The sequence below is a fragment of the Pelophylax lessonae genome (assembly GCF_965119305.1).
Source record: "Pelophylax lessonae genome assembly, chromosome: 2".
In the NCBI taxonomy this organism is placed as follows: Eukaryota; Metazoa; Chordata; class Amphibia; order Anura; family Ranidae; genus Pelophylax; species Pelophylax lessonae.
The window spans coordinates 95,209,131-95,231,634 of record NC_138769.1 but is presented as its reverse complement, the minus strand read 5'-3'; the positions used below and the strand labels follow the sequence as shown (position 1 = coordinate 95,231,634).

Here is a 22,504-nt window from a genome sequence, read left to right as displayed (position 1 = left end):
TGCACCAATGCACTGCAACTGTGATATTATTCGAAGTGCGTTCCCATTTGCTTCAGTAGTTCGCATTTGGCCACCAAATTCAACAAGGGGATCATTTTTGCTGCAGATGCGAAGAAAAGAATTGTGACCACAGCATGTGAACACCCCCATCCTCTGCTCGCATGCATGTTTATAATGCCCCCCCCCCCCAAACCATAAGTCTAAACAATCTCTTAGACTTTTATACTTTTAAAATGTTAACTTTCCAGACTTGGCTGTCTTCACTCTAAACATTTCATCCACAAATCACTCAGCTACATGCAGTTCCAGTGGATGTCATTATAATAAGCAGACATGAACATAAATATTTATGCGGTGACTCAGCGGTTGTTGTCTGTGCGGTAACGAGCTAATAAGCGCCGTACATCATTGGTTTATCTCTGAAACTATGTAAAATGTGACTTCCATGTGACAATTCTCATCATAACCTCATGTTGACTGTGGCTGGCTACTAATCTTATAATTTCAATATAAAAGGTAAACATGCTGTTAGACTGTTTCTTGATATCAGAAATTCCGAAAACCAGAGGACAAAAAATAATAATAAATTTTGCTGTTAAGAAACAATTTGAGACATGATTTCTCCAAATTGTTCAACCAATACAGTACATGGTTATTGGAAAGGCTTTGAAGGCAATTTTTCAGATTTTACTTGAGGGTATTACACCAAGTGGAAACATTAGGATAGATATGCTCAGAGCTATGAAAAAAGTGAATAAGCATTAGGCATACATGACAGGGTGGAAGGAAACCTGACAGTGGAGGGTTAACTAGTTTAAATTGATGGAATTTTGTCGCTTGCCTGATTGACTGAGCAGACGGGGTGAAGGGGAGGAGCAAGCGATGAGATGGTAGTTATTAGGGAAGAGTGAAGTATATTCTGTTGCATATCTGAAGTCATTGGAGGAACATTCCCCCTGCTGCCCTGTTTTGTTGTGTCCTATGAATTTCTATTTATTTGTAGTTGTTGGCTGTTTGGGATCCTTGATGGGAGTCTAAATATGGCGTGATTGGTAAAAAAGTGGGACCTTTCTTAGGTATGGGATCCTCTAGTTGATTTGGTTCAATTTAGACCCACTGCGTAGTGGTGAGGTTGGTACTGTATGTGTCTGAAGTGAGCTAGAATAGTCCCTGAGGTGGTGTTTGGCAGCTGAGGACAAAACTTAGCAAAATGGTGCCACAGACAACAAACCTTTTGGTAGATGGTGCCAGCAGGGACCTGCAACCATTATGACCTGGACTGTTGTGCCTTTTTTATGTTTTTTGTTATTTATAAAGTTATGATAATAAAAGGCTGAAATGGACATTTCAACTCCACTCACGAGTAGTGTTATTTAGTTATTTAGTGAAGGAGCAAAGGGGAGGTGGAGATGGTGGGAGACTTATTGGGGCACTGGTGTTCAGGTAAAGTCTGAACTACCTTGTCAAATAAATAGGTGTTCAATGTGCACTAGGAGGAGCAAATCTTTTGTGATTAGGGCTGGGAGTCCTGCATTGTAATCTTTAGGATCTCCTGGGAGCTCCTGGAATGGGGAACAAGATGAGATTGCTGAACATGGGGCATTGCTAGGATTGTAAAAGACCCCGGGCACCCCAAGGATAGTCATAATGCATAATGGGAGTCCTGCATTGTAATCTTTAGGCTCTCCTGTGAGCTCCTGGAACGGGGAACAAGATGAGATTGCTGAACATTGCTAGGATTGGGAAAGACCTGGGGCACCCCAAGGATATTTATAATGCAATGCACTGTGTGGGTGTTGCCAAATTGCATCAACAGTGGAAGAGTTAAAATGGACATGGCTAAACACAACCTGAACCTACTTGCTGTAAGGACAGTACACATTTGCCACAAATCTTGTACCCATAAAATATGTTTTAATTTGACAAGCAAGAGTCCCACATACATAATCCTACCCCCAAAGGAGCCTCTTGGTAGATTGGGTTCTCTGTTCTTTTTGCCCCTGCTGTGAACAACCTCGACTTCTCTGAAACAACTGGTTATACAAATGGTTGTTGCAAACAATTATGGGAGCATAAATATCAATATCCTGCACACAGTTATATTTCAGTACCAGGAAATATGCACCAGACTGGTTAAGGCTAAGTTTACACTAGCTTCAAAGGCAGGCATCTTACAAGCATTTTTGAAGCTCCGCGAGTATCTGTGAAAATGATGTGCATTACAGTGTCCAGTGTTGTTCACTAGGTTGTGTTAGCGTCATCTTGTGACGGTCAGCCAAAATTGACCCAACAAGTGTCATTTGCCAGGCTTTGCAACTCTACAAATGCTTCCATCGATGTCAATGTAAATGCACTGCAAACACGTCACAAATGCCCCTTTGGCATTTATAGCACGTTTGAGATGTGTTTAGGAAGTGTTAATAGCTGAGGTGATAATACAAATATCCATACAATAAAAACCAACACAGAGAGGATGCCTGGCAAGCATTTTTTTAACAAGACGCAAACACAATAAAAACGCACCAGAAATGCACTGTTAACACATCTTAACACATTTGGCGCATTAATGGGTGCTCAAATTTCTTTGCACGTCTAAATGAGTCCTTATGGTAACTAGAGTAGATATATTGTCACAGTTTAAGGTAAATGGTAACACATATATAGATGAGCATGTAGAAGAATTCATTTTACTCACAGTAATGTGAATTAATGAAATTTCTAGGCTATATCAGCTTAGAATAGAGTGTCACCGTGTGTCATATATATATATATATATATATATATATATATATATATATATATATATATATATATATATATATATATACATATATACACTGTATATATAAATTCGTATTCAGTAGTCAATAACTATTTCATAGTGCACTCTATATGAATAGCTATGATGGTATACGAAGCTCCCTAAAGAGGTACCTTTAACTATGGGCAATCAGGGCAAAGCTACAGTTAAGCAGTTGGTTGGTAAGCAGTTCCGAGGTCTAAATCTTCAGCCGGCTAGTGTTGGGGCCCAGTCTTTAAGATGATGCAGTGAGTGGCAAGTACAGTCCCTTTAAAGTCTGCATGCAGTGATTGAAGCCACTAGGTAGATGGTCACTCAGTGAAAATACAGCTCCTCTCTCCACCTCCTAACAGTCTTGCTCTGGGAATTATTGTCCTCCGGTTCACTGACTTTCATAGCAGGGCTCCTCTTTTAAACTACATCTTCTAGGGTTCAAGAGTATGTGATGCACAAAGTTCAGTGATGCACGTAACCACTTGCCGATCATGCTATAGCAGTTCTGCTGCTACAGGGTAGCTGCACTGTGCAGGATCATGTATATTAGGGATCGACCGATTATCGGCAAAGCCGATATATCGAGGGCCGATATGCACTTTCCCCGATATATCGGAATTGGCCTACTGATTTACCGATATTGCCGATATTTCGGGAAAGTGCTGTACCGGAGTGATGCATACAGCTAGAGGCATCACCCCGGTACCAGTGTACATGGCCGACGGTCGGCTGTCTTGTAATGACAACCGATGCAGCTGAGAAGCCGCTCGGCTGTCATTCCAAGGAGCGGGAGGGGACGTCCCCCCCTCCCGCCGCCTTCTGTGGCTCGCCCGGGTCTCCTGTCTCACTGGGAGACAGGGGTATCCTACCTTCAACGCCGCTGTTTGACCGGGTCTCCATCTGCACCGCCGCCGTCTGACCGAGTCTCCATTTCTTTGAATTCAGCGCCTCCAAGTACCCGGAAGTGATGTCATTTCATGACATCACTTCCGGGTACTGGCGGTGCCGAATTCAAAATCCTACAGCATTCAAAACAGCCAAACTTGGCTTTTTGAATGCTTTGAGTGCAGAGGAGGGGTTTGAGGTCTTTTAGACCCCCAGATCCCTCCTCCACAGTACTTGTAGACATTAAAAAAAAAATTTAATGTCCAAAAATATCGGCAGATATCGGCCGATACCGATATCCGATGACCAAAATATCGGTATCGGCGGTAAAAAAAACTATATTGGTCGATCACTAATATATTTATATGTGATCCTGCACTTCCAGTTATCGGGCGTGAATGCACACCACCAGAGGCCTACTCTCGCTGTAATTATACACAGCAGGAGCTGATTAGCGGATCCTGCGGACCTGATGTCTGCCGGCACCCGCTGATCATTCAGGACACAGGCAGAACGGTGATCTGCCTATGTAAACAAGGCAGATTGCCGTTATGTCAGTAAGGAAGGCAGGGACACATGCCTTTCTCTAGTACAAGCCCCTCCCACACTACACTAAAACACCAGCTAGGCACAGAATGGATGTTAACCCCTTCTCAGTGTCATTAGCACCAATCACCATATTAGTATCACTGGTCCCCAAAAAAAGTGTCAGTTAGTGTCCAATATGTCTGCCACAATGTTGCAGTCCCACTGCAAGTCGCTGATCGCTGCCATTACTAGAAAAAAAAAATTAAAAAACAAAATAAAAAATTCATAAATATATCCCCTAGTTTGTACACGCTATAACTTTTGCGCAAACCAATCGATTTACACTTATTGGGATTTTTTTTTACCAAAAATATGTAGCAGAATACATATTGGCCTAAATTGATGAAAAAATGTATTTTTCCACATTTTTTTTAATTGGATATGTTTTTTAGCAGAAAGTAAAATATATAGGTTTTTTTTTTTTTTTTTTTAATTAAATTGTCGGTGGTTTAGCGCAAAATATAAAAAATGCAGAGGTGAGCACATAACACAAAAAAGAAAGCTCTATTTGTGGTAAAAAAAAAAGGACTAAATTTGTATTTGGGTATAGTGTCGTACAACCAGGCCATTGTCAGTTAAAATAATGCAGTGCCAGAAAGCAAAAAATGGTCTGGTCAGGAAGGGGGGTAAATCTTCCAGAGCTGAAGGGGTTAATGTTGCACTTTATAGTATAAATATACTGCAGTTTGCTAGTCTTTGGTGTGGTGGCTGCTTTCATAGTTTTTTTTTTTTTTCTTCAAGCTTAGTTTCCTTTATTTTTACCTGGTGATTCTTCAGAAGGGCGTTCTATCCCTAAGTGGCTACATCACTTCTCCACTTTATCTAAGAAGGGAGCCATGGTTGTCACCCTAGGCTGCTCTCCTTATAGGGACTACAGCCATGTCTTTATCTCTTCATCTCCATTACATGGGGACAGAGAGATTGGTAGTTTACAGAAGATAGCTAAGAAGAAAGATATTCTTTGGTGCAGCTCACAGGAAGTGATAGGGACAGTGCATTCCCATCAAGATAAACAGGTATTTTCAATATTTGCTGAAAATGTTCTTATCTTGAAAAAAAAACGAATGCAGCCAACACATCTAAGGATTATTTGCTGCAATGCAATACAATTAAAGTGTAACTAAACCGACAACAGTAAAATCAGTCTGTATATGCAGTAAAGAATGCTTGTTATACTCACTGTGGGACCTAAGGGGTTAATCCTCCACATTGTTAAAAAGGCTGTTTATATTTTGTCTTCTCTGATCCTCCCCTTCTTCCACTGTCCCCAACCCATCTCCTAATAAGACAAAGCATTTGGAGTCACTCTGCAAATGCTCAGTTTTATGTATATTGCTAGAGAGTATTTTTTGTTTCTTGGGAGGCTTCATGTGATCAGCACAGGGCCATTTAGCACTGTCCATACAGGGGGTCAGTGGTCCTGCAGCCTTATAGGACAGTCGGAGAAGAATGAAAACTCACCCCACAAGCTTTACCCAGACACTGATAGAAGTCACAAGACTGCTATATACTGCTGATGAGAAAAGGTATTTAGCAGTTTATATTTACTAAAACAATTGCTTTTCCATGTTCTGTGTACTGTGGGAGACCAGATATTGTGAACATGGGTGTCCACAGAACTTTTTTCAGGGGGGGTATTTTAATGTCACCCATGCTCAGCCCCTTTTCGCCCCCATAGATCCCCCTTTACAGCGGGCAAGGGTTTCCCATAGATCCCCTTTAGAGCAGGGTCCCTATTGACCCCCCCTTTAGAGCAAGCCAGGGGCCAGGGTCCCTCATAGATCCCTCTTTAGAGCAGGCCAGGGTCCCCATAGATCCCTCTTTAGAGCAGGCCAGGGTCCCCATAGATCCCTCTTTAGCCTTACCTTTTCACCTATATTCCCCATGCTACCAGGTTTTCCTGCACCACCAGGTACTCCAGGCTCTCCCTGCAAAGAATATATATATATATATATATATATATATATATATATATATATATATATATATATATATATATATATATATATATATATACTTAGCCTATATATATATATATATATATATATATATATATATATATATATATATATATATATATATACTTAGCCAATATGACCCCCTTTAAAGCAGGCCAGGATCCCCATAAATCCCCTTTAGAGCAGGCCAGACCAGGGTCCCCATTTATTCCCTTTAGAGTAGGCTAGGCCAGGGTCCCCATTTATCCCCTATAGAGCAGGGTCCCCATAGATCCCCCTTTAGAGCAGACCAGGCCAAGGTCCCAGATAGATCTCCCTTTTGAGCAGGGTCCCCATAGATTCCCCTTTTCGAGCAGGCCAGGAAATTTCCATCCTTAAACTGTTACTCTCTGCCAATACCATTGCACAATACAAACAATAAATAGATAACTTAACATGCAATGAATAGTGATAAACAAATATATATTAGAAAGGTAGGGACTTTAGATGTGGCATGAAATTTGGGTGCTCTTATATCTTGATTGTGGGTCTGTTATCACATAATCTGTTGAATTGTTGGATTTTTGGGTATTTTTAACTTTGAATTTAGTGATTTATTCATATTGTTCTATATATATTTATTTTAGATCAATGTTCAGACCATTGTAAAATTTCTCCGATACCTACAATTTTAAAGCAGTCCTGAACAAGTATCATGAAATGCATCAACAAGGCATCTGGCAATATTTTTGGTTCTTTGGATAATGATATCATAATGGTCAAATGGTAATCTGTCATGAATAGTGAATACCTAAGTATTTGTTATTATGAGCAAACCGTGTCTGTTTTTTTTTTTTTTTATTCTGGAGTATTCATCAAATTTTGCATTGCAAGCCAAAGGTGGGATATCCCCACTTCGATTCTTTAAGACAGATATCGCTGTCTTTCAAGGCTTTCAAGACTCCATCACTTTGCATCTTTGAGAAGAGTTACGCAGGCCATGATACATAGTAAAATTGAAGCCATAATAAGTGAAACAATCCCCAACCTTGGTGGATCATTTTTTTCCACTTGGTTTCGACTCCTCTCTCCTTGAGCTGTGACCTATCAGTCTTTATTATTAGAAGTAGCAATAGAACCCTTGATTAATCGTGGGTAGTTGGCCTCCTTCTCTTCCTTCCTAATTTCTTTCTTTTCTCTCTTTTTTCTTTTCTTTTTTTCCTTTCATCCTTGGAAGTTTTGCATTATGGTTCTAAATCATATTTTGCACCTCAATTTCCTTGGATTGACTGTTTACTTTTGTTAATTCTGTTTACTTGTACATGCTATTTGGATAGGGCTCCGAGCTCCTGTTATCTGACCTTGTGGAATATTACCTGTCAATTTATATGTAAATCTATTATTGTACTGTTCAACTTGTTGTATTGTGTTTTTTGTACCTAAAGTGGGTGTGAATCCCACCTCCTGTTTTAAACTGCATGTTACTGTGGATATGTATGTTACTTGTCAACAGATATTGCTGTATTGTCATGGAGGCCCAAATAGTGGTAGATCCACCTTATATTGTTGACCACTTAATTCAAAAAGGGGTCAAACAAGGCAGATTATATTATACTCCTCCAATTCCACTGGGAATCTACTGGAAAAAATTGTGACTACTATTCCTATTGCATACAACACTCCATCATAGAATCCATGACGGAAGAGAAGTAAATATAAAGGTTCATTATGCAAGCTGTTTTTATTAAAAGACCTATTAAAATACAAATAAAATATATTTACATCCTCATGTGCTATCAGACAGCACAAAGGAGGTAATGGTGTGTACTCCTATGTGAGGACCACACCACTTTTAGGTAATGTGTGTGCATGCAGCTCCCTCTGTGAAGGCATCACAGCGTTCTGGCTCCACCCAATGTGTTTTGTCCAATGGCCTTCATCAGGAGTGGAATCTCAGTGGAATTAGAGGAGTAATATAAAATCTGTTAGTTAGTTAATACTATAATGTGAGTCTTTTCCTATTTGGGTGTCCCTGGGAGTAGAGCGATATCCAAAGAATCGGAATGGAGATTTCAAATATTTGGTATGCGCAATAATAGTGGACTTTGCAGTTGACTAGACACTGTTTGCACTTTATTTATTTACACTGGAAAAGGTTTAAGTCTGATGTATTGTAATTGGAAATAATATATATTATTGGTAATTTAATGTGATTATTGCATTGTGTTTGGGGCATATTTATATCAATTTTACACTTAGTGTATTTATATATAATTTATAATTATTCATTCAGTAATAGCGCTGTTTAATAATTTTATGCTAATTAAAATATTTAGTGCCCCACTTAAAGTCCCTAGCTTTTACAGTATATTCTTATGGGATGTTGGCATTTGAAGTAACAATATATTTTGCTACTATCCCACTCTCTAAACTATCTTATTACAGTGATACTTTGGAGTAATCTGATTGAGAGTTTGTACATTGGCAGAAGTCCATGTACAGTATGTATATAATTCTCTTTGTGTTTCAAAATCTTAGCTGAAACCACTTAACTGCTAGTTAAAATATTTTGATATTTACATGCTTACTATTAGTTCTTCAGTGTTGTACATAATGAACTGTATGTACTGTACACACCACATACTAAACACATTTATCACAGCTTCCCCTTAGACATCCCTTAGACATCTTGTTTCCCTATGCTGAGAGTGACAGTTTTCATAGCCTCAGGTGTCTACAGTATGTGCTGAGTTGGATCGCTGAGTTGTGTTGAGACTGGACGCCTTGCTTTTGCCACGCCTGACAAGTTATGTAACAGAACATACTTCATAAACGTGCCAGAGCAATAATAAATTGACTCGTAGGGCACCGTTTTCCAGAACCTGCTAAAACTGAGACCTGAGCATGAAGTAAACCTAGGAATACTCAAGAAGAGCAATATTCAAACGGAAGTCACTAACCATTCAAAGAGAAGACACTGAACAATCAAAAAGAAGAAGCTGGGCCCCCAATCCAAATACTCAGTCCAAAGACAGGTCAGTAAACATCAAAAGAAGAGACATTAGGTATCCAAAGAGAAGACACTAAATATACAAGAAAGGAGACACTGAACACTCCAAGAGAAGCAATTCAAAACAAGGATACCAAACAGACCAAGAGACAGTGGTCATCAAATTGCTGACTGAACAATCAGACTGAAAGGGTGTGCTTCTCCTTTCTGACAAATCATTTCTGATTTTAGAAAAGACCCAAGCCTACTGCCATCATGATTCCTTGTATTGTCCAGTCCATTGGCATGATATTGGGTGGCATAGCCATGATTCTCACAATTGCCGTCTGCTGGATTCCCCATTGGAGAGTGTCTATTGTAGTAGAAAGCGATGGCTATGGCAAGCGTCTCGATGGACATTGGATAAGCCGTTGGGATGGGCTATGGGTAACCTGCGTGAGACAAAGCAACCATCCAATGTCTTGTCAATACTATTCTGCCTCTAATGCACTGACTCCAGATCTGAAGATTTCCAAAGTGCTTATGGCCTTTGCAGTGCTAGCAGCAGTTACTGGGTTTTTGAATGGTCTTATTGGCATGCTGTTGAACAGGTGCAGCAGGAAGAACATAGATATCCATCGCTGCTTACTTCTTTTTTCTGGTATCAGCTACATCATTGCTGGAATTCTCGTTTTATTGCCCGTGACACTCGTAGCCATCAATGTCATGAAAGCCGTTTGCTTTTCCTATTGTAAAAGTGTCCAGCAGCAGGAAATTGGTGAGGCTGTCATGCTCGGATGGCCAACTGCCCTACTGTTCTTCATTGGAGGATCCATATTTTGCTGGTACCACCCTAGTCAGTGCATAGGTGGGAGGTGCTTCCATCCATCAGAGTGCCAGCCACAACCTCACCCTTGTCCAGAGGAGAAACCTCTAGCAACAGAACTCCGTGTCTTTAAAATTAATTCCAGGAACAATGAAGATCTAAAAATATAGATACGTTAGAAGAAAAATTGTTAAAGCAGCAATGCTCTGTCCGACTGATAACTGGTACGTCCAATGTAACTAAACAGAATGCTTTAAAGTTTTGTTGAGAAAAAAAAAAGACTACATTTCATGGATTTTAATTAATTATTTTTCAATTTCATACCTTCCTCTTTTCTGAAGAAAGAAAAATCAGTTTTATTTCCATTGAGGAAAGCACTAAATATTAGCTTGGTACATTGATAACAAAATTACAATATGTGAATGAGCATCTATTATGCTTTGGATTTACCTGACTGCAATGAGCACTGACTCCAGCTGCCATGTGTGCAGATCCCAACATCCAGCCTGTATCGATATTGTTTAGTTATGATGAATGGCAACCTAAAGCTGTTTATAGATCTTCAGTATTACATTTGTTAACACTGTGAATATTTTTATTATTTTACTATATATAGTACATTGCTGTTAGAAAACATGTATTTATTTAATAGGTTCAGTTACCTTAGTGAGATTAGTTTAAACAGATAATATGTTAAAACAGTATGTTATTCTGTTGGGAATTCATTAATAATTATTGCTTGTTTTTCTTTATATTGTTTGATAATGTTTTATGTAATAAAATATAAACTAGTTTGCAAGGACGTTTACATTTTTTCCATATCTCTTTCTTTTTTTACATTCCTCACCTAATAAACCTTTTACAACAACACATATTAAAGTGCTGTATGTTAGCATTGCAGTGCATTGGCAATCATTCTGAATGGTATCCATAAGCCAGGTACACACTATTAGCTTTTTTTCGTTCAACTCCGCGGGTTGAACAAAAAAAACTGTCAGCTCCACTCAGAATAACTGTACTAACCATGCAAAGTTAGTTCAGTGATCTCCCCCCGCTGATCTGTTGTGTGCTGACAGGGAGACAGCCCCCCGCCAGAATACTCTCATCAGCACTAGAGATGATCGAGCTTTTGAAAAGTTCGGTTCGACCAGAACACCGGAACTTCCCAAAAGTTGGGCCCGGATTTCAGAACCCCATTGAAATCAATAGGACCCGAACTTTGGTAATCAAAAAACACAATTTTGAAGCCCTAAAACCCAATAAATGCCCCTAAAAAGTGCCTAGGGTTCTGGATCATGCCCGAGGGACTATTAATCACACAAAAAAAGTTCTTAAAAATTTTCATTTTTGATAGAGAGCCAATTATTGAAAAAATTATTGAAAAAAAAAAAAGAGATTTCTTTGGATTTAGTGTCTGGGGGGGGGGGGGGGTCTAAAAAGTGTACCTGTGAAGTTTCAGCTCTGTAGCATGTCCAGAACCAGAAAAAAAAGTTTGCTTGTATTAGAATTAATATAGAACATGATGGTGGCTTCTCTACTTTTGCACCCGGTTTTTTGTTGCAGGCGTTTTATTGTTTGGAGTCAGGCATGACATCTGAACTTCTGTGTAGGGGTATATATACACACACACATGTATGTATATATACACCTACACATTTATAGGTGTGAAAGTAGCAGAAACCTATGCTTGCGCTAATGAAATAATTAACAGGCATATGTCTCCGCTCCTATCACACCTATATATGTGTATGTGTATAAATACATATAAGTGTGTGTGTATATATACCCCTATACAGAATTTCAGATGTTTTGCCTGCCTCCAAAGACCCCCAAAAAATGCCAAAAAAAACCGCCTGCACCAAAAAAAAATGCCCAGGTGTGTTGTTACAGGCGTTTTTTTGGCCATTTTTTGGGGGTCTTTGGAGGCAGGCATAACATCTGAACGTCTGTATAGGGGTATATATACACACACACACCTATATGTATTTATACACATACACATATATAGGTGTGATAGGAGCGGAGACATATGCCTGTTAATTATTTAATTAGCGCAAGCATAGGTTTCTGCTACTTTCACACCTATATATGTGTATGTGTATATATACATACATGTGTGTGTGTATATATACCCCTACACACAAGTTCAGATGTCATGCCTGACTCCAAACATGTCCTCAAAAAAGCCCTATAAACGCCTGCAACAAAAAGCCGGGTGACAGGGGCGAAGCCACTATCCGGCTCTATAAGTGTTCTAAGAGAAACAAACTTGTTTCTATTGCGGTCACCCTGACATGGAAGGGTTTGGTCACCCTACCATAGCAGTCAGAGTCAGTTCACCCTACACTACACTACAGTTACCCTGGCACTTAACACTTTCCCTACAGAAACTAGATTTTTGAATCTAACTATAGTGGAAAATAGCACCCTAACTACACTAGATATCCCTTTCCTCACACTAATAATTGCTAAATGACACTTTTGAAGCAGAAGTAACAGAACTGCTTCCACTCTCTTCCATGGCCCTGTATGAAAATGCTAGAGATTTGGCGGGGCTATCTTATATACTGGGGGGCGTATTCACTAATGATTGGCCTCTGGACCCCCTAGTCACTCCAATCACATTCCTAGCGTTCTCCTGCCCCCTCAATTGGCTTTTACTAATGTTACTGGTCCAATCACGGGCTTTTAAAGCCCAGTTCCTGTCCCATTGCATTTTGGTCGGTTCTGGTTGCCGAATTCTGAACTTTTTCAGCAAAAAATTCAGAATTTGGCCAAATTTCGAACAGCCAATGTTCGGGTCGAACCGATGGTTGACCCGAACCGTTCGATCATCCCTAAACAGCACTACCTGCTATTGGCTGAGAGCACTGATAGGGAGTCGGTCAGATGCTGTTTTTTCAGCATGAACGTCCCACAGAAGCCGGCGAAACGGCTGGCTACTGTTGAACAGACCAATATACACACGGGCCGAATGTCAGCAGTTTTTTTTAAACCAGCCGTTGTCTCCCGAAATTCGGCTCATGTGTACCCAGTTTAAGGCTCATATACAGTATGCACCAAGGCACTTATCCTTCCCACACGGCATTCTGGTGTGAACTGGCCCTTGCCCTGCATAGAATAATTATAGTGCAGCTTGCTAGTCTTTGGTGTGCTGGCCGCATTCATATTCTTTTTTCAAGCGTATTTTGCTTTATTTTTACCTGGTGATCCATCAGAAGAAAAAACTTCCTATCCCTGGGTGGCTACATCACTTCTCCTCTTTATCTAAGGAGGGAGCCATGGTTGTCACCCTAGGCTACTCTCCTGATATGGACTACAGCCTTGTCTGTACATCTTCATCTCCATCAATTGAGAGTTTATAGAAGATAGCTAGGAAGAAAGATATTCTTTGGTGCAGTTCACAGTAAGTGACAGGGACAGTGCATTCCCATCAAGATTAACAGGTATTTAAAAAATGTGCTGAAAATGTTCTTATCTTGAAAAAGAAAAAAAACATGAATGCAGCCAACACGTCTAAGGACTATATGCTGCAATAAAATTAAAGTAGATGTAAAGTCACTTCTGTTATATTGTTTTATTCTCTCTGTTTTCGGAATATAATAAATACAGTGTGTGCGTCTTTTTTGATTATTACAATGCTAAATACCTTCTTTGCCCAGCTCTGCTGCGTGGTCACATGTCTTCCCTCTGCTCACCTTCCCGATCTAAGGTGTACAGTGGGAGGGGCTTTCCCTTCAGATGTATTCAAGCTAGCAGAAGGAGGACATGTGTTCATACAGCAGAGCTGGGAAAATACAGTGCCTTGCGAAAGTATTCGGCCCCCTTGAACTTTTTGACCTTTTGCCACATTTCAGGCTTCAAACATAAAGATATAAAACTGTAATTTTTTGTGAAGAATCAACAACAAGTGGGATACAATCATGAAGTGGAATGAAATTTATTGGATATTTCAAACTTTTTTAACAAATAAAAAACTGAAAAATTGGGCGTGCAAAATTATTCAGCCCCCTTAAGTTAATACTTTGTAGCACCACCTTTTGCTGCGATTACAGCTGTAAGTCGCTTGGGGTATGTCTCTATCAGTTTTGCACATCAAGAGACTGAAATTTTTGCCCATTCCTCCTTGCAAAACAGCTAGAGCCCAGTGAGGTTGGATGGAGAGCGTTTGTGAACAGCAGTTTTCAGTTCTTTCCACAGATTCTCGATTGGATTCAGGTCTGGACTTTGACTTGGCCATTCTAACACCTGGATATGTTTATTTGTGAACCATTCCATTGTAGATTTTGCTTTATGTTTTGGATCATTGTCTTGATGGAAAACAAATCTCCGTCCCAGTCTCAGGTCTTTTGCAGACTCCATCAGGTTTTCTTCCAGAATGGTCCTGTATTTGGCTCCATCCATCTTCCCATCAAGAATCCCCTGAAGAAAAGCAGGCCCAAACCATGATGCTGCCACCACCATGTTTGACAGTGGGGATGGTGTGTTCAGGGTTGATGAGCTGTGTTGCTTTTACGCCAACCATAACGTTTTGTATTGTTGCCAAAAAGTTGGATTTTGGTTTCATCTGACCAGAGCACCTTCTTCCACATGTTTGGTGTGTCTCTCAGGTGGCTTGTGGCAAACTTTAAATGACACTTTTTATGGATATCTTTAAGAAATGGCTTTCTTCTTGCCACTCTTCCATAAAGGCCAGATTTGTGCAGTATACGACTGATTGTTGTCCTATGGACAGAGTCTCCCACCTCAGCTGTAGATCTCTGCAGTTCATCCAGAGTGATCATGGGCCTCTTGGCTGCATCTCTGATCAGTCTTCTCCTTGTATGAGCTGAAAGTTTAGAGGGACGGCCAGGTCTTCATAGATTTGCATTGGTCTGATACTCCTTCCATTTCAATATTATCACTTGCATAGTGCTCCTTGGGATGTTTAAAGCTTGGGAAATCTTTTTGTATCCAAATTCGGCTTTAAACTTCTCCACAACAGTTTCTCGGACCTGCCTGGTGTGTTCCTTGTTCTTCATGATGATCTCTGCGCTTTAAACGTACCTCTGAGACTATCACAGTGCAGGTGCATTTATACGGAGACTTGATTACACAGAGGTGGATTCTATTTATCATCATTAGTCATTTAGGTCAACATTGGATCATTCAGAGATCCTCACTGAACTTCTGGAGAGAGTTTGCTGCACTGAAAGTAAAGGGGCTGGATAATTTTGCACGCCCAATGTTTCAGTTTTTTTATTTGTTAAAAAAGTTTGAAATATCCAATAAATTTCGTTCCACTTCATGATTGTGTCCCACTTGTTGTTGATTCTTCACAAAAAATTACAGTTTTATATCTTTATGTTTGAAGCCTGAAATGTGGCAAAAGGTCGCAAAGTTCAAGGGGGCCGAATACTTTCGCAAGGCACTGTAAGTTATTTAGCTTTATCATAAAAAAAACACACACACACACTGTATAACATATGTTCCTAAACAAATAGGATAAAATAATGTAATAGATGTAACTTTACAACCATTTTACCAAAGGGGAGGAGCAGCTGCAGCAGAATACTCATTTAAGGCAGGAAAGGAGGGGCAGTGGGGGGAGGGGGGGGGGAGACCGGCTCACACACAGACTACAGAAGTGACAGGGAGACGCTGAGGAGAGAGCTGGATGATGGAGGCACTGAATCTGAACATGCTATCAGGGATCAGCAGCCATGATAATCGTGGTCAGTTTAAACAGGGGAGGACAGGCAGGATCAACCAGGTATTGTACAGCATAGAAAGGGACAATTGACATGGCAAAAGCTATATCTCGTGCCTTAAAGGGACAGGGTAATTATTTTTTTTTTCACTTTTTTTGTTCCTGGGTTTTAGCTATTCTTAAAACTGTTACTGTCTGCCTATACCATTGCACATTATTTTCAATGGAATTGCAGCATGTGAGTAATTTAGATGCTCTAATATCTTGAAATTGGGTCTGGTATTGCAGATATGTTGAATTATTGGGTTTTTGAGTTCTTTTCACTTCAAATTTAGTGATTTATTCATATTGCTGCATATATTTATTTTAAATCAATGTTTAGATCATTGTATAATGTCTCAGATACCTTCAACCTTAAAGCAGCCCTGAACAAGTGGAACCTGTCATGAAATGCGTCAACAATTTTCTGACAATATTGATTTGGGTCTTTGGTTTATATGAGAATGTTCAAATACTAATCTGTCTTGAATAGTGAATACCAAAGTATTTGTTTTTATGAGCAAACCGTGTCTGTTTTTTTACAGGAGTATTAATAAAATTTTGCATTTACAGTGCAAGCCAAAGGTGGGATATCCCCACTTTGATTCTGCAAGAGAGATATCACTGTGCCTTCACAGAGACCCAAATGGTTATAGATCCACCCTATATTGTTCACCACCTTATTAAAAAGGGGGGTCAAACAATGCATATTCTATTATACTCCTCCAATTCCACTGGGACTCTACAGGAAAAAATGGTGACTGGTATTCCCATTGCATGCAACACTCCATCATAGAATTGATGATGGAAGAGGCGGAAGCAATGACCTATTAAACAACAAATGAAATATACTTATATCCTCATATGCGATCACCTAGACTAAGGAGGTAATGGTTTGTACTCCTATGTGAGGAATGCATCACTTTCTGGTAATGTATGTGCATACAGCCCCAGCATTTGTGATTGACATCATGGCATCATAGAGTTCAGGCTCCACTCGACATGTTTTGTCCAATCAACTTCATCAGGAGGGGAATCCCAGAGGAATGAGAGGAGTATTATAAAATCTGCTTTGTTAGAAAAGTTCATTAAATTAAGTAATTAATAATTGAAGGTGAGTCTTTTCCTATTTGCGTATCCCTGGGAGTAGAGCGATATCTGAAGAATTGGTGAGTGGGGATTTCCCATATTTGGCGTGCACTATAATAGAGGACTTTGCAGTTTACACTTCATTTATTTTCACTGGAATAGGGTTTAGGACTGATGTATTGTATTTGGAAATAATATATATATATATATATTTATATATATATGGTAATTTTATGTGATTAGTGCATTGTGTTTGGAGCGTATTTATATCAATTATAAACTTAGTGTATTTATATATAATTTATATTTATTAACTCAGTGGTCGCGCTGTTTATTCCTTTTATGTCAATAAAAATATTTAGTCCCCCACTTAAGGTCCAAAGCTTTGTAATATACAGTATATTCCTATGGGATGGTGGCATTTGAAGTAACAGTATGTTTTGTCACTATCCCACTCTCTAAACTAATTATTATTACAGTGATAAATTTGAGTCATCTGAGAGATTGATTGTTTGTACATAGGCAGAAGTCAATGTATGCATATAATTCTCTTTATGTTTCAAAATCTTAGCTGAAACCACTTAACTGTTAGTTAAAACATTTAGATATTTACATGCTTACTATTAGTGTTTTCAGTGTTGTACATAACGTACTGTATGTACTGTACACACCACATACTAAACACATTTATCACAGCTTCCCCTTAGACATCCCTTAGACATCTCGTTTCCCTATGCTGAGAGTGCCGGTTTTCATAGCCTCAGGTGTGCTGAGTTGTGTTTAGACTGGACGTCTTGCTTATGCCACACCTGACAAGTAATGTACCAGAACATACTTCATGCACGTGCCAGAGCAATAATAAATTGACTGGTAGAGCACCGTTTTCCAGAACCTGAGACTGAGACCTGAACATGAAGTAAACCTGAGAGCACTCAAGGAGAGCAAAGGGAAGACACTGAGCACCCAAAGAGAAGACACTGAACAGTCAAAGAGAAGAAGTTGGACTACCAATCTAAATACTCAGTCCAAAAAAAGGGTGAGTGAGCATCCAAAGAAGAGACGTTAAGTATCCAAAGAGAAGACATTAAATGTTAAAAATAGGGGACACTGAACACTCCAAGAGAAGCCATTCAAAACAAGGATACTGAACAGAGCAAGAGACAGTGGTCATCAAATTGCTGACTGAACAATCAAATTGAAAAGCTGTGCTTCTCTTTTTCTCACTTCTGATCTTGGAAAAGACCCAAGCCTACTGCCATTATGATTCCTTGTATTGTCCAGTCCATTGGCATGATATTGGGTGGCATAGCCATGATTCTCACAATTGCCGTCTGCTGGATTCCCCATTGGAGAGTGTCTATTGTAGTAGAAAGCGATGGCTATGGCAAGCATCTCGATGGACATTGGATAAGCCGTTGGGATGGGCTATGGGTAACCTGCGTGAGGCAAAGCAACCATCCAATGTCTTGTCAATACTATTCTGCCTCCAATGCACTGACTCCAGACCTGAAGATTTCCAAAGTGCTTATGGCCTTTGCAGTGCTGGCAGCAGTTACTGGGTTTTTGAATGGTCTTATTGGCATGCTGTTGAACAGGTGCAGCAGGAAGAACATAGATATCCGTCGCTGCTTACTTCTTTTTGCTGGTATCAGCTACATCATTGCTGGAATTCTCGTTTTAATGCCCGTGACACTTGTAGCCATCAATGTCATGAAAGCCGTTTGCTTTTCCTATTGTAAAAGTGTCCAGCAGCAGGAAATTGGTGAGGCTGTAATGCTCGGATGGCCAACTGCCCTACTGTTCTTCATTGGAGGATCCATATTTTGCTGGTACCACCCTAGTCAGTGCATAGGTGGGAGGTGCTTCCATCCATCAGAGTGCCAGCCACAACCTCACCCTTGTCCAGAGGAGAAACCTCTAGCAACAGAACTCTGTGTCTTTAAAATTCATTCCAGGAACAATGAAGATCTAAGAATATAGATACGTTAGAAAAAAATTGTTAAAGCAGCAATGCTCTGTCCAACTAAAAAAGACTACATTTCATAGATTTTAATGAATCATTTTTCAATTTCATACCTTCCTCTTTTCTGAAGAAAGAAAAATCAGTATTATCAGTATTATTTCCATTGAGGAAAGCACTAAATATTAGCTTGGTACATTGATAAAAAAATTACAATATGTGAATGAGCATCTATTATGCTTTGGATTTACGTGACTGCAATGTACACTGACTCCAGCTGCCATGTGTGCAGATCCCAACATCCAGCCTGTATCGATATTGTTTATTTATGATGAATGGCAACCTAAAGCTGTTTATAAATCTTCAGTATTACATTTGTTAACACTGTGAATATTTGTATTATTATACTACATATAGTACATTGCTGTTAGTAAACATGTATTTATTTAATAGGTTCAGTTACCTTAGTGAGATTAGTTTATTTTAAACAGATAATATGTTGAAACAGTATGTTATTCTGTTGGGAATTCATTAATAATTATTGCTTGTTTTTCTTTATATTGTTTGATAATGTTTTATGTAATAAAATATAAACTAGTTTGCAAGGACGTTTACATTTTTTCTATATCTCTTTCTTTTTTTACATTCCTCATTTAATAAACCTTTTACAACAACACATATTAAAGTGCTGTATGTCAGCGTTGCAGTGCATTGGCAATCATTCTGAATGGTATCCATAAGCCAAGTACACACTATTAGAATTTTTTTGTTCAACTCCGTGGGTTGAACAAAAAAAACTGTCAGCTCCACTCAGATGAACTGTACTAACCATGCGAAGTTAGTTCAGCGATCTCCCCCGCTGATCTGTTGTGTGCTGACAGGGAGACAGCCCCCCCCTGCCAGAACACTCCCATCAGCACTCCCTGCTATTGGCTGAGAGCACCGATCGGGAGTCGGTCAGATGCTGGTTTTTCAGCATGCACGTCCCACAGAAGTCGGCAAAATGGCTGGCTTCTGTTGAACTGAGCAATATACACACGGGCCGAATGTCAGCAGTTTTTTTTTTAAACCAGCCATTGTCTCCCGACATTTGGCTCATGTGTACCCGGCTTAAGGCTCATATACAGTATGCACCAATGTACTTATCCTTCCCACACTGCATTCTGGTGTAAACTGGCCCTTGCCCTACATAGAATAATTATAGTGCAGTTTGCTAGTCTTTGGTGTGGTGGCTGCATTCATATTCTTTTTTTCAAGCTTATTTTGCTTTATTTTTACCTGGTGATCAATCGAAAGAACAAACTTCCTATCCCTGGGTGGCTACATCACTTCTCCACTTTATCTAAGGAGGGAGCCATGGTTGTCACCCTAGGCTGCTCTCCTGATATGGACTACAGCCATGTCTGTATATCTTCATCTCCATTACATGGGGGACAGGTCAATTGAGAGTTTATAGAAGATAGCTAGGAAGAAAGATATTCTTTGGTGCAGCTCACAGTAAGTGACAGGGACAGTGCATTCCCATCAAGATTAACAGGTATTTAAAAAAATTTGCTGAAAATGTTCTTATCTTGAAAAAAAAAAAAAATGCAGCCAACACATCTAAGGACTATATGCTGCAATAAATGAAAGTGGATGTAAAGTCACTTCTGTTATATTGATTTATTCTCTCTGTTTTCGGAATATAATAAATACAGTGTGTGTGTGTATTTTTTTTTTATTACAATGCTAAATACCTTCTTTGCCCAGCTCTGCTGTGTGGTCACATGTCCTCCCTCTGCTCACCTTCCCGATCTAAGGTGTACAGTGGGAGGGGCTTTCCCTTCAGATGTATTCAAGGTACACACACTGTATATAATATGTTCCTAAACAAAGAGGATAACATGATGTAATAGATGTTACTTTACAACCATTTTACCAAAGGGGAGGAGCAGGAAAGGAGGGGCAGTGGAGGGGGGGGGAGTAGACCGGCTAACACAGACTACAGAAGTGACAGGGAGAGAGGGAGGGGAAAAAAGGGAGATGCAGAGAGGCTGAGGAGAGAGCTGGATGATGGAGGCACGGAATCTGAACATGCTATCAGGGATCAGCAGCCATGATAATCGTGGTCAGTTTAAACAGGGGAGGACAGGAACAGGCAGGATCAACCAGGTATTGTACAGCATAGAAAGGGACAATTGACATGGCAAAAGCTATATCTCGTGCCTTAAAGGAACAGGGGAATCTTTTTTTTTTCACTTTTTTTGTTCCTTGGTTTCAGTTATTCTTAAACTGTTACTGTCTGCCTTGCACATTACAAACTATAAATAGATATCTAAACATGCACTAAATGGTGATAAACTGAAAGATATGTATTAGAAAGGTAGGGGCTTTAGTTGTGGCATGAAAGATTATAAACTCAAAAGTAAAAAATAAAACATTTTTTTATTACTCCAGATAAAAAACAGGCATTATTTGCTAAAAAAAAAAAAAAATACTTTGGTATTCACAACACATTACAAATTAGTATTTGATCAATATGATATCTCATATACATCACAGGTCAAAATCACCATTGAGAGAACCATATTGGTGCATTTTGTGCTTGCTACATTTTTTTGAGACCAGGTTTAACCAGTTCTGCAACGTATCAATGCCACGTCAGTGCTCATCCGTGCCACATCCATGCCACGTCAGTGCCACATCCGTGCCACATCCATGCCACGTCAGTGCCACATCAATGCCACGTCAGTGCTCATCCGTGCCACATCCATGCCTCATCATTGCTCATCCATGCCACATCAGTGTCACATCAATGCCACATCCATGTCATGTCAGTGCTCATCTGTGCCACATCCATGACCTGTCAGGGTGCTCATCTGTGCCTCATCCATGCCACGTCAGGGCTAATCCATGCCACATCAGTGCTCATCAGTGCCACACCCATCCCACGTCAGTGCTCATCAGTGCCTCATCCGTGCCACATCAGTGCTCATCAGTGCCACATCCATACCACATCAGTGCTCATCAGTGCCACATCCATGCCACGTCAGTGCTCATCCGTGCCACATCCATGCCACGTCAGTGCTCATCCATGCCACATCCATGCCACGTCAGTGCCACATCAATGCCATGTCAGTGCTCATCCGTGCCACATCCATGCCACGTCAGTGCTCATCCATGCCACATCAATGCCACATCCGTGCCATGTCAGTGCTCATCTGTGCCACATCTATGCCACGTCAGGGTGCTCATCTGTGCCTCATCCATGCCACGTCAGTGCTCATCCGTGCCACATCCATGCCACGTCAGGGCTAATCCATGCCACATCAGTGCTCATCATTGCCACATCCATCCCACGTCAGTGCTCATCAGTGCCACATCCATGCCACGTCAGTGCTCATCCGTGCCACATCAGTGCTCATCAGTGCCACATCCATGCCACATCAGTGCTCATCAGTGCCACATCCATGCCACCTCAGTGCTCATCCGTGCCACATCCATCCCACGTCAGTGCTCATCAGTGCCACATCCATGCCACGTCAGTGCTCATCCGTGCCACATCAATGCTCATCAGTGCCACATCCATGCCACGTCAGTGCTCATCAGTGCCACATCCATGACATGTCAGTGCTCATCCGGGCCACATCCATGCCACATCAGTGCCGCTACAATGTATATCAGTGCCCTACAATGCCTCACAAAATTGTAATGGGAAGTCAGGAAATG

General features: G+C 40.2%; 2 protein-coding genes and 1 long non-coding RNA gene across 3 annotated transcripts in view; 2 read left to right on the top strand and 1 right to left on the bottom strand.

Annotated features, from left to right (window-relative positions):
- LOC309545211 overlaps window positions 1-22,504 on the bottom strand; it is a 288,066-nt gene that overhangs the window by 86,358 nt on the left and 179,204 nt on the right. The window lies entirely within an intron of this gene.
- On the top strand, window positions 9,233-10,357 carry LOC309545278 (claudin-8-like). Its single transcript, XM_082244417.1, has one exon. The coding sequence runs from the start codon at window positions 9,470-9,472 to the stop codon at window positions 10,187-10,189; it is 720 nt and encodes a 239-aa protein (XP_082100543.1). The 5' UTR covers window positions 9,233-9,469; the 3' UTR covers window positions 10,190-10,357.
- On the top strand, window positions 17,747-18,816 carry LOC309545281 (claudin-8-like; the record flags this gene model as incomplete). Its single annotated transcript, XM_082244420.1, has 1 exon — window positions 17,747-18,816. Exon 1 carries the CDS (start codon window positions 18,097-18,099, stop codon window positions 18,814-18,816), a length of 720 nt encoding a protein of 239 aa, XP_082100546.1. The 5' UTR covers window positions 17,747-18,096.